Genomic DNA, 12222 nt, shown 5'->3' on the forward strand with positions numbered 1-12222 from the left:
TGGAAAGCAAAAACCTATCTTGTCATCTTTATATGCCCCAATATAGCTTTGGTAGATACTACATAACTGTTTGGTGAAATTAACCCCTGTAATTTAAGGGTAACTATCTCAACTTTCCACTTGAGCAAGTTACCTCTATCTAAATAAAATCTGCTGAGAATGGAATTTAAGATTCCCAGACCAACACTTTATTGGGCATTTTGATGAAGAAAATGAATCTCCAATAATCAACAAGGTAGCTTTGTTAGTACACTGCTCAATACTTGGTCTGCATTCTACAAAATTACCATTGTAGCCAACACTTTCATTTTGAGATTCTTTACAGTTTTCATTAATCCAGGTTTCTTGGAAATAGACTTTAGTTTCTTTGGCATTGCAAAAATGTCTGTTTTCTGCTATACTTCAAATAAAAAAATAAAGAGAATACAACACAACAAATTAGTTATGAGATAAAAATTAGAAATTGGCCACTTTAAACAGCCGATTTTTATTTTTACTACAGTAAATATTCTTCCTTATACCTTGAAACCTCTAGCCACCAAAGTTTACATAGTTTATTAATGCTTCCTTGTTGAATAAGCCTCCTGAATTACTAACAATACTTAAAAACATTACTCCATGCTATTACAGTAATTAACAAGACAGAATACTGTAGTTTCAGATTTTCTTACTTTGCCTTTCCATGACCAAAAGCCAATTCCAGCTCAAGCAGTGGAGTATTTCAAATTCTACAATTTGAAAAAATAATGAAAAGCTGGATATATTTCTAAATAAATATCAATTTCATTAAAGCCAGGTTGTAATATGTAACTTTCAGAGTAAAACAAGTATTCCTGAGACAGGATACATAGCAAAGTAACAGTTTTAACCATTAAATACATCTTAAAACTGGCTACAAAACTTCTTAAATACTTAAAATCTGTATGGCAGAGAAGAATTAAGAACTTCATATTAAACAGTATTTCAGTCTAAATTCAAACAATTTAGAAGCTTTTTAAAAAAGTGAATCTTGAAACAAAAGTTTAATAAATACTTGGTTACTGTACACTAAGTTTCAGGACCCAATGAAATAAAAAGTTTGAATAGATGGAAATATTTGGAGAAGCAAACTTTATGACTATTTATCTTTAAGTGTTGATATAAGTAATAGTCTCAAACATTTTAATAAACACGATAAAGTTTAAATGCAATAACTTTTATCAAAACTGGGAGTCAAATAAACCAAGAAAATGACTTGGATATATGACAACCTATAAGGTAACACTTAATAAAAACTATTCTTTTTCTGGAAGGGGTTATATTTCAGTTTATCTAGAAGCTTAACTTTAGGTATTCCTCTATTTTGGTCGTATTTCTAGGTCATCATATTTAAAATTTCTTCCTTCTTTGCTTGCTTCCTTATTATCATCAAAATTGATCTTATTAATTAAAAGATCCTAAATGTTATTATTTTAATACACATGAAAATATATTTTCAGTTCCAGTGCCAAAGTAGGTGTCTTTTATGCCAACTTTCTATAACATACAAGTACCAATGCCAAATATATTATAACTCTAACACTGCTCAATTCAAAAGAAAAATGACCCTATCATCTTTCTCAATCAAAACCAAAGTATGTTTTTCATGGTTCAAGACCAGGCAATGTAAAGTATTTCTGACTTGCCTCACATCATCTTCATTTTAAAAGCTCATGTAAATTATTTACTATTAATAAAATAGTAAATTCCATTCATTTAGCAAATGTAGTATGCTGTAAGATCTGCTTATAAAAGGCTAACTGTAATTAAAATATTACATAGCAACATTTTCAATTATATGAAATTCAGCTTTGCATTACCAAAGGATTCTAAATGTGCAACACTGCATTGATATACATTGTTAAAGTCTCTATTTTTGTGGAGGAAATATCAACTATTATACCAACGTTTTCAAGCTTACGTCTGACTGCACAAGAAACCAAACTTATAAAGAGATTTCTTAAAAAGTATATTTAAACAAGAAATTTAGATGCAGTTGCAATACTTAATTTTGACATCAACTCTTCAGAATTTCTTGATTTAGTCTTTTTTTTTTTTTAAAAAAATTAGCTGTCCAACACACAAAAAGAAATGCAGGCATGCTATTTTTTTCTCCTAATTCCCATCTACAATCTTTGAGTAGCTAAAAGATAACTATATTAAAATAAAGCAAAATAACTTTTAAGTCAAAAAACAAACATCTCTGGAACACTCCCAAGTAATGAAAAACCCGACAGGGTAGCTTAAGTCCCCATGTACACCATAGAGATCTAAAAAAAATCGTGCCTACATCATCAAATATTTATCTGGAAATGGGAAATAATATTGCTACTCGACATGGACTTAACTAAGCGATCTACTTTGCTCTCATCTTTTGCAGACATGTGGTGCCCAATGTTTTCCCTTAGTCGACTGCTTTCTCATTAGTAAACAACTTATTAGCTCTTTCTCTGGTGCTCAAATGAGAGGGAAAATGAAAGTCTGAAAAGCATCAGCATCTGAGCTCCCGGATCTGGGCAGGGGTAGCGGAGAAAGGCACCCTGTATTTATCACTCGGTTAAAAAAAAAAAAAAAGAAAGGAAAAGAAAAGAAAAAGATAACCCTCAAAATAGAGGAAAGAAACTCTGTCACCTGAAGAGGGCTGGTGAAGTGAAGCAAACATTTGGTGAGACTCGTTTTTTTAAAAAAACTTGTCTAGGGGCTGGAAGTTATGGGGGCGCTCTTTGTGCGGAGTCTGAGGGGAGGGGGAGGGACAAGAAAACAGCTTGGGAGTCATTCAAAGGAGTTTGAGGAGCGGTGTACGGAGGAAAGGCCGGGCGGGGCCCGGCCGCGCGAAGGGAGGGGGCGACAGGGGCGTTCGCGGGTAGCTCTGACACCGAGGGAGGGGGCGACGGGCCGGCCTCTCCGGGGAGCAGGCGAGAGCAGGCTCCCGCTGCAGCAGGGCTGCAGAGATGGGGTCCCCTCTGGTAGGCAGAATCAAACCAAAGCGGTGGCAGGCCAGGGCTTTGGCGGGGGAGAGGGTCCGGCTCCCCAGGGAAGCGGTTCCCCGAGGGAAGCATTTCCCGAGTGACATCCCGGACTTTCCGCACTTAGCGGGCTAGGGGCGCGGCGGCCGCAGGGCTTTCCTCGGTCCCCGACGCCGCGCGGCGCTCTCTCCCTGTCTCCTCCGCCAGCGCCTCTCACCAGGGCCGCGGCCCTTACCTGCAGGTCCGTGAGCAGAATCTCCCCCCGTTCGGGGTTGGACGCCATTGCTCTCCGGTATGGACTCCGCACCTGGACGCGGCCGCCTCTGGCGAAGGGAGAAGGCGGGACGGGGCTCGGGGTGGGGGTGAGGAGAGGGGAGAGAAAGAAAGAAAAAAAACAACTAGGGATTCATGGAGGCGCAGCCCCTGCTGGAGGCGCGGCTTATTCGGTCCGGTTCATCGAGAGCGGCGGGGAGCTAGGGCACTCGTAGCGGGCTTCCTCTCGCCGCCCTCACCGGACTGTTCGTCTAGTCGCTCCCTCTGGGCGACGCCAGGAGCCGCCTCAAGCCTCTCCGTGCGGGCGCTGCGGCCGCGGCTGCAGCTCCTCCTGTCGCACCATTTGGCTGTCACCGCGTCGCAAAAGCGGCCTCACTTGGCGGCTGCCAGCACACGTGACGGCGGCAGCCACTGCCCCTCATCGGGCAGGGAAGGTGGGGCAGAGGGGTTCCCTAGGGCGAACGCGGCGAGGGGGCGGGGCGTCTTCCGACCCGACTCCGCGGCGAGGGCAGCCATTGGACTCGGCTGGGGTGAAAATGAGGGGAAAGGACTGGGCTCGAGTCTCTGGGGAGGCGGGAAGAGGAAGAAAACACACGCCTACTTTCCTGCTGCGTTTAACGGCTTCACTGTGAACGCTAGAACTCGGGAGCCTGCTCGCTGTTGTTTTTTCGGGTTTCGTTTTTTTTTTTTTTTCCCAGTTCCACCTTGCCGAAACTTGGGCCTAACTTTAACAGGCCCTTTTCTAACCTCCATAACCCAAAGAGCTTCGGGACTCAGATCTTACAGATTATTGCTCTGCTGTCCCCTTGACCCCCACGTCAACCCAAACTAATAATCTTGCCTTTTGCTCACCCTCAAACCCAGCCCCCAGCGCGCCTTCTCGACCAGTTAAGGTGCACAGCTGGCTAAACGGGTATGGTCTGTACTTTTCATGAAATGTAAGCGGCTGGATCCCTGGCAACTTTTAATGTACGGCCTTTAAGATGTCTTTTTCTTGAGGTTGAACTACTGTTGCTTGTACTGGAGAACTGTACAGAGCTGAGAATTAGCTGGTTTTTTTTGGATTGTTTTAACTTTATTTAAGGGAGGGGGAGGTGGGACGGGATTACCCTCGGGAAAGGAAAAAAGCCAACTTTCCTTGGCGTGGTAAGCATTAAAGCTAACCTGACTACTTAGTAAAATATAGCTAAGTAAAGTAAATCTAGGTGTTTGTTTTTAATGACACTATGGTATTAAGGAATTTCGAAGTCTCCTACAGGTAGCTTTTGTTTTTGTTTTGTCTGAGCAGTGAATGGATAGGTAAACGCGTAACTTTTGATTTTTTGAAGCTGCGGTACAATACCTTTGTTAAAAACTACCTGGAGAGAGTGGTAAGGGTTATTTAGGTACGTTGCTACTTAGAAAGGGCATTCGTTGACATATTTCTTAGGAAGTGTAACATTATGTACTTCTCACACACTCCATGTAAATCTGTTGGCCTGATGCCAGGACTTAATTAACGTCTATCCTTTTGCCTTCTCAAGTCTCATACATCAATTCAGCAAACATGTATTGAAGATCTGGAGTTCTGTGGCCACAGTTTCTGAACTCTAACTTATCATATGTGTGATAAAGAATTTTTCTGGTGTGTACTTCACAAGTCTTACAACTATTTATGTGTCTAGTATATTGCCTTGGTTGAAAATGATAATTAAATACATGAAAGAACACTTGGAAAGGCCGGGATATGAATACCTTTACTGGTAACTAAAAGCCAGATGGTGTCCTAGGCTTTGGAGTTACAGAAAGGATTAGGAGTTCTTATCCGGCCAGGCGCAGTGGTTCACGCCTTTAATCCCAGCACTTTGGAAGGCCAAGGCTGGCCGATCATCTGAGGTCGGGAGTTCGAGACCAGCCTGGCCAACTTGGTGAAACTGTCTCTACTAAGAATACAAAAACTAGCTGGGCGTGGTGGTGTGCGCCTGTAATCCCAGCTACTCGGGAGGCTGAGGCAGGGGAATTGCTTGAACCCAGGAGGTAGAGGTTGCAGTAAGAGTGAGACTCTGCCTCAAAAAAAAAAAAAAAAAAAAAAAAGGTACTTATCCTTGGGGTGACTGGAGAATTCTTTGGGGAAGCCAACTTATGTCCGAACAACAATAATGCCATTTTAAGTAATAGATACAGTGTTAGGGGAGCACTGCATGCATTTGTGTGTGTGTGTGTGTGTGTGTGTGTGTATAATGTTTTATTATGGTAAAATGCATAATCAAATTTATTATAACCATAAGTGTACAATTCAGGGGCATTGAATGCACACAGATTTATTTATTTATTTATTTTTGAGACGGAGTCTCGCTGTGTCACCAGGCTGGAGTGCAGTGGTGCCATCTCAGCTCACTGCAACCTCCGCCTCCCAGGTTCAAGTGATTCTCCTGCCCCAGCCTCCTGAGTAGCTGGGACTACAGGCGCGTGCCAACACTCCTGGCTAACTTTTGTATTTTTAGTAGAGACGGGTTTCACCATGTTGGCCAGGTTGGTATCGATCTTTTGACCTCATGACCCTCCTGCCTCGGCCTCCCAGAGTGCTGGGATTACAGGTGTGAGCCACCGTGCCCGGCGAACAAATTTATTTTTGTCAAGGCTTACTGCAGAATGGATTTGAGATGGCTGACATGCACATAGAAGGTGATTAATAATGGTGGAACTAAGAGTTAACTGTGCAAGGGCTTAGAAATACAGTCAATGAGCAGTCTTTGTAAAAATTAATTTAGATATAAATGTTCACATTTCAGCATCATGTAATTTTAGAACTAGAAGTGACTTGAAATATCTAGCTTAACTCCTATTGTAGGTAGGAAAAAAAAAAATGAATAGTTTCCTTAGCTAATTAGGAGCAAGACAACAGTATTACTTAGTGGCAGAGATGGGGACTATTACCTAAGTCTCCTAATTGCCATCCATGCTTGTTTTAACCTTCACCATGCCACTATAATAACTTTAAATTGATATTAAACTGAAAGCATTAAATTTTTACTGTAGAAAAAGACTTTAAATGTTACACAATTCTAATGTTAAAACAATGTTAATAATTAAAAAAAATTTTTTTGAGACAGTCTCGCTCTTTTGCCCAGGCTTGACTGCAGTGGCATGATCATAGCTCACTGCAACCTGAAATTCCTGGGCACAAGGGATCCTCCTGACTCATCCTCCAAAACAGCTGGGACTATAGGTGCACACCACTGTTGATAAGGAATATTAATTTTACATTTCACATGTAAATTTAAGCAACAAATATACAAAGTTTTTAAAGTTAAGGAATTATTTCTGAGATTAGCTGTGCTAGGGAAAGTAGTACAAAAGGGAGGCCAACAATATTAAAACTACTTGATAATCTAAAATATGTGATGATTTAAACAGCAAATTAGTTTCATTTAAGCTAAAATTTACTACCCAGGTCACATTCTCTGTTCAAGGGGAAAAAAACGTAATAGGACATGGATCATACTTATCAGACTGAAGCACACTTGAGAAAGTTTTAATGGAAACATATCAGGTTGATTCAGATGGGTTGTATTGGGCCCCTATTTACAAATGTGTTTAGAGAATCTTAAATATAGTTCAGAAGTAATTTACATTAGCAATAAAAAAAAAGAAGAGTTTTTTTAGTGTCCATTTAAGAGGGCAAAGTCCTTAAAAATATCTGGATTGTATCACTAGTTATGCTGGTGCCTTTTTAAATTTTTCATAAATATTTTAAAGGTCTTTAAGAAGTAGAAATGACCAAAAATCTAGAAATAAATAGAAAGTGTTATCTTTTTTTCTTAAAGATGGGATGTTACAGGAAAAATTCTAGAAAAGCTAACAACTTTTTTTTTTTTAATTTTCTGTGCTTTTGAAACAGATATTCAGATCATATGGGCCCTCTTTTTCCTTAAATTTCAAGTGAAATGAGACAGGAACCATATGTCCAGGGAAAGGGCCAGAAATCTTTATTTTGTGAGTCACATTTTTATTGCCTTCCGTTGTGTATTTCCCTTTTGCTTGTCCTTAATATTTGTAAACTGTTCAATTCAAACTTGTCCCTACAGTATGATGGAGAATCAATACAAGAGTTTTGTTTTGTTTTGTTTTCCTTTCGTTGTTGTTGTTTTCCATGTTAGAAGAAAAAGCCCACCCCTACTTCCAAAAGATTAGAATGAAGTAGCAGTGGTAATCAAAGTAAGAGTGCCTAAGGAAAGGCAAAACTCCAGAGGTTAGAGTAAGAATTACTTGGTCACCACACTCTTATTCCTTAAGAAACCCCCTTGTAGAAATCATTCTCTTGTATGCGCTCTGAAGATAATTTTGAGCACAGGGTTCTTGATGAAGAACACAGAAGAGTAGTCAACTATAGTGACTACAGTAGCTGCTTTTTAGAATGTCAGCTCAGTCCACATCCACTTGACTGAAAATTCCTCCTATACACAGAGATATCTCTGAAGCCATGTTGACTCTGCTTAACATAGCTCTTCCAGTAAACTATGATTAGATCACTGATAGACCATATCCAGGTTTAGCCAATCAGATTTTCCCTCTAAGACTTTGGAAACAGATCATTGGAATGCTGATCAATTGGCAGTCTAGAGTGGCAAGGTGTTGTTCTATGGATTGGATAGCCATTTTCTGCCATGTGCACAACAATGCAGAAAAACTTCTCTTTGGAACGAGAAAAGAATTTAATTCTTCCTGTCACTGGGAATATAATGGTTACCAAAGCATACCTGGTCGCTTTTGTCACGGAACTTGTAGTTTGGTAAAACAGGTATAATGATAAGGTAAATTCATAGTACTTTAAACATAGGGCAGACAATCTTTTCCTAAGTACTTCACACTTAAGCTGAGTTCTCATAAGTGTGTAAATGTTAACTGAGGGGGAAAAAGGTGTAAAGAGCCTTCCAGGGAGAGAGAATAACATAGATAAATAGTTATAATGTGGGAGGGGGAAACTTTATTGTAATTACTGTAAGGCTAAGTAGGCTATAGCAAAGAGATGGAATAAGTAAGAGTGTGTAGACCGTATGTATCAGGATAGGCTAGGTTATGCTGAGTAACAAAATACTCCAAAAGCTTGCCAGTGGTCTACAGGAAGGTTTATTTACCTCCCATCCTACATGCTTAACATGGCTCTGCTCCATGACATCTTCACTCTGGACTGAGGCTGACTGAGCAATCTAACATTGTCATTGTCATGGCAGAAGGAAAAGTGGTAAAGCATGGTTCTTAAAGTGTAGGCTCACATTTTTTTCTCTTTTCATCAGCCAAACATTTGCCATGCCTGAGAACAACAAGGGGGCACAGACAGCGGTACCACAATGAAGGGTACTGAATGTGGGTGAATAGTAATCCAGTTCCATGTTTAAGATTTTGAAAGCCAGGCAGGGTGGCTTGTTCCTGTAATCCCAGCAACTCAGGAGGCTAAGGGAGGAGGATCGTTTGAGGCTTGGAGTTAGAGACCTGTCTTGTCAACACAGCAAGACCCTCTCTCAAAAAATAAAATTTAAAAAAGATTTTGATGTTTATCATAGCAGTAATGGAAATACCATTGAATAAATTTTTCACTTTAAACAAGTTACTCTGGCTGTAATGAGGAAAACAGTTTTGAAATGGCCAAGAGTCGATTTGGGGAGAAAAATTAGGGGACCATTTTAGTTTTCCAGGCAAAAAAAGGGTGGGTAGTACTTTAAAGTCGGGTCATGGCAGTAGAAATGGAGAGAAGCCAATAGATTTAATAGACAGGAGAATCTAGTCATGTTCAAAAAGAAGCAGAGGTGAGAGAATATGTGGTCCCAGGATGACAGAGGAAATATAGCAGGTTTGGTTCTCAATGTCTTAATAGTAGCTGACTCCAGTCTTCCAGGAAGTCCAGCTACTCTGTTCTTTGTTCTTGGGTTCCTTGTATTCTCCTCATAAATTTCCCTTCCTGCTTAAGCTTGTGTGTGCGTGTGCGTATGTGTGTTTAAGCAAACAGCCATAACTAGGCTATTAAGCCAAGGAGATAACCATCAGAGAAAGCATGACACCACAGTTCTGCCTACAGGACACAAGTAACTAGGACCAGCAACACAGTTTAACTGGTGTTATCTCTTCTTCCAATGACTCCATCTCTACCCATTCTGTTTATTGTTCCCAAAGGATCCTGACACCAGCAAATGTACAAATTATAAACAATGAGTACGTATTAGATCTCATATGAACCTTCCCATAGTACTTTGTTCATACATCTGTTTGGGCAATTTTTTGTATCATTGGATACAGTCTTGCTCTCACACTAAACTTTAAGTCGCTAGAAAAGGCCCATGTGTCTTAGATAGCCTAGTATAGTATCTCTTACGTAGCAGATATTTGTGTGTGTATATGTATGTGCAATTCTGTATGTATTACAGAAATTTAGGTTGTTAGCTAGGGACTCCATGGCCCTCAGAAAATTAGGTAAGCTTGCCTTGAAGGCCCAGTTTCATAGCCTCTAAAGTCAAGAGCCTGTTTTCACCTAGTCCAATTTTTGGACCCTGAAAAGTTATTCACAAATATTTTCCTGCTTCTCTCTTCCTCCACATGTATTCCCACAACACTCCTCTATCACCTTTGTTCTTTGACTATGCCTATATTGATAGGGATCAGAAGCCCAGCCCGTAACTTTTAACTACCAAAACCCTCTGTCTTCAAGCATTTCATGAATTCATTAACTTTGTACCAAACATTTAAGAGGGATCACACGACAGGATCTGATGCCTTTCACCCCAATGTTGGGTCTTTTGCTCCTTTTCCATCCTCAATACATTAACAAGCAAATCCTGCTCCTTTCCCTGCTACAGTTTGATCATACTCAGGTTTTTCTGATTCTCAGCTGTTATCCCAAATAAGATTATTTGGACATTTCTTCAAAATATAAACTGTTCTTTTGAAAGGGGTACCAGAAAATACCATTTTTTCTAACTTGGTACATAATCAACTGAATGAATGCTAACTGCTTGAGTTGTATGTATTTGAAGTAATGAAAAGAAAGTGTGCTTTAATCACTATTGAGAAGTTGAACTTTTTATTCTTACTCTCAGTGTTATATATTGAATATTGTCCTCTACAAATTCATATATTGAAATCCTAACCTCCAATGTGATAATATTAGGAGGTGGGGGCCTTTGGGAAGTAATTAGGTCATGAGGGTGAAGACCCCATGGATGAGATTAGTGCCCTTACAAAAGACTCTCCAGAGAGCTCTCTTGCTCTCTTTCTGCCATGTGCAGATGCAATGAGAAGTCAGCAGTCTACAACCTGGAAGAGGAAGTCTACAGCCCTCACCAGAACCTGACCATGCTGCACCCTCATCTCAGACTTCTAGATCCGGAACTGTCTGAAATAAATTTGTTTTACTCGTAAGCCATTCTGTATGGTTTGTTACAGTAGCCCAAACAAAGACACTAAGGATCTCTTTATACTCTTTGAAAATTACTGAAGACCCTAAAGAGTTTTTATGTGGGCTATGTATTGTGATGTTCACTGTATTTGAAGTTAAAACTGAATAATTTAAAAAACCGGAATATACCAGCTCACATTTCATTAGCCATCAGAGTGATGGCCTCATTCTATGTCACACAACCTCTGAAAAATTCCACCCTACCCCTATGGGAGAATACAAGTGAAAAAGGCAAGTGATATCTTAATTTTTATTTATTTATTTTGAGACAGAGTCTCACTCTGTCGCCCGGGCTGGAGTGCAGTGGTGCAATCTCGGCTCACTGCAACCTCCACCTCCCGGGTTCAAGTGATTCTCCTGCTTCAGCCTCCCGAGTAGCTTGCTGTGTGGCAACACAGCAAGACCCTCTCTCAAAAAATAAAATTTAAAAAAGATTTTGATGTTTATCATAGCAGTAATGGAAATAAATTTTTCATTTTAAACAAGTCACTCTGGCTGTAATGAGGAAAACAGTTTTCCTTGGATGCGTGTGCCACCGCGTCCAGCTAGTTTTTGTATTTTTAGTAGAGACGGGGTTTCACCATGTTGGCCAGGCTGGTCTTGAACTGACCTCAGGTGATCTGCCTGCCTCAGCCTTGCAAAGTGCTGGGATTACAGGCGTGAGCCTCCGCCCCCGACTGTCGACATCTAAATATTATTATGAAAATAGGTTTAACCTTAGAGACCTTCTGAAAAGGTTTCTTAGGGGTCCTCAGACCACACCTTGAGAGCTGCTGCTCTAATCTATAAGGCTGCCTCTGATGATTCTGGAATAGTAATATTTTTCTACTTGTAAATATGGGAACGTGTTCTCTGTGCTTCCAGAGTTTAAGATCTGTGGTGCAAAAATACAAGCTTCTGAAGATCTGTGGGCTGAAGTACAAGCTTCTTGGCCTTTCAAGTGAAATGTTGGTGCTATGTGTGGGAAAATTTGGCTGGCCATGTCAAAATGGAAAAGGAATATAAGTATGAAAAAATTTACATAATAAACATGACCATTTTACTACTAGTGCTTCCTTCATCAGAAACATCTTCTGCAACTTAAAATAGCAATAAAAGTCAATAGATACAAAAATGTTGACCATACCAAACATTTTAAAGGGTTTTGTTGGGGGAGATGGACAACAGGGAGCTTGCTTTCCCTACCATCATTTCTTCAGCATCCAGCTATCATTCAATCATGTGTATGTACTATCTGAATTAGAGTAAAGCTAAACTTTTCTATCAAAGAGGACCCAAAACACTATGGCTTAAAGAACACCGAAATTTGCTTATTTCTCACACACAAAGACTGTACCAGGAACCCAGGTTTTTTCTATCTTGTTGCTGTGCACTTTCTAACTTATCATTCACCATGGCATTATTCTCAGCTGCATGGTTGAAGCTGGGTCAAGGAACTCCATGATCTACCTCATGTGAAAGAAAAAGGAGCATGGAGGATCATATATCCAATGTCTTGAGACCCAGGCTCAAAATTACGCATTTCTGTTCATATTC

The 12222-nt window shown here is 40.1% G+C and overlaps 1 protein-coding gene across 4 annotated transcripts in view; it reads right to left on the bottom strand.

The window, feature by feature from the left end:
- The window catches only part of PKN2 (protein kinase N2), a 153091-nt gene extending 147795 nt beyond the window's left edge, over positions 1 to 5296 (bottom strand). For 2 of the 4 annotated variants that reach the window (XM_055351707.2, XM_019026183.4), the window contains exon 1: positions 3220 to 5296. In XM_055351707.2, coding sequence (XP_055207682.1) covers positions 3220 to 3267 — 48 coding nt within the window. In that variant the 5' untranslated portion in view covers positions 3268 to 5296. The remainder of the gene's footprint in view (positions 1 to 3219) is intronic. The other 2 variants (XM_055351708.2, XM_055351704.2) reach the window with 1 other exon arrangement.
- Between the last annotated feature and the right edge of the window lie 6926 nt (positions 5297 to 12222).

Source organism: Gorilla gorilla, chromosome 1, assembly GCF_029281585.2.
Source record: "Gorilla gorilla gorilla isolate KB3781 chromosome 1, NHGRI_mGorGor1-v2.1_pri, whole genome shotgun sequence".
In the NCBI taxonomy this organism is placed as follows: domain Eukaryota; kingdom Metazoa; phylum Chordata; class Mammalia; order Primates; family Hominidae; genus Gorilla; species Gorilla gorilla.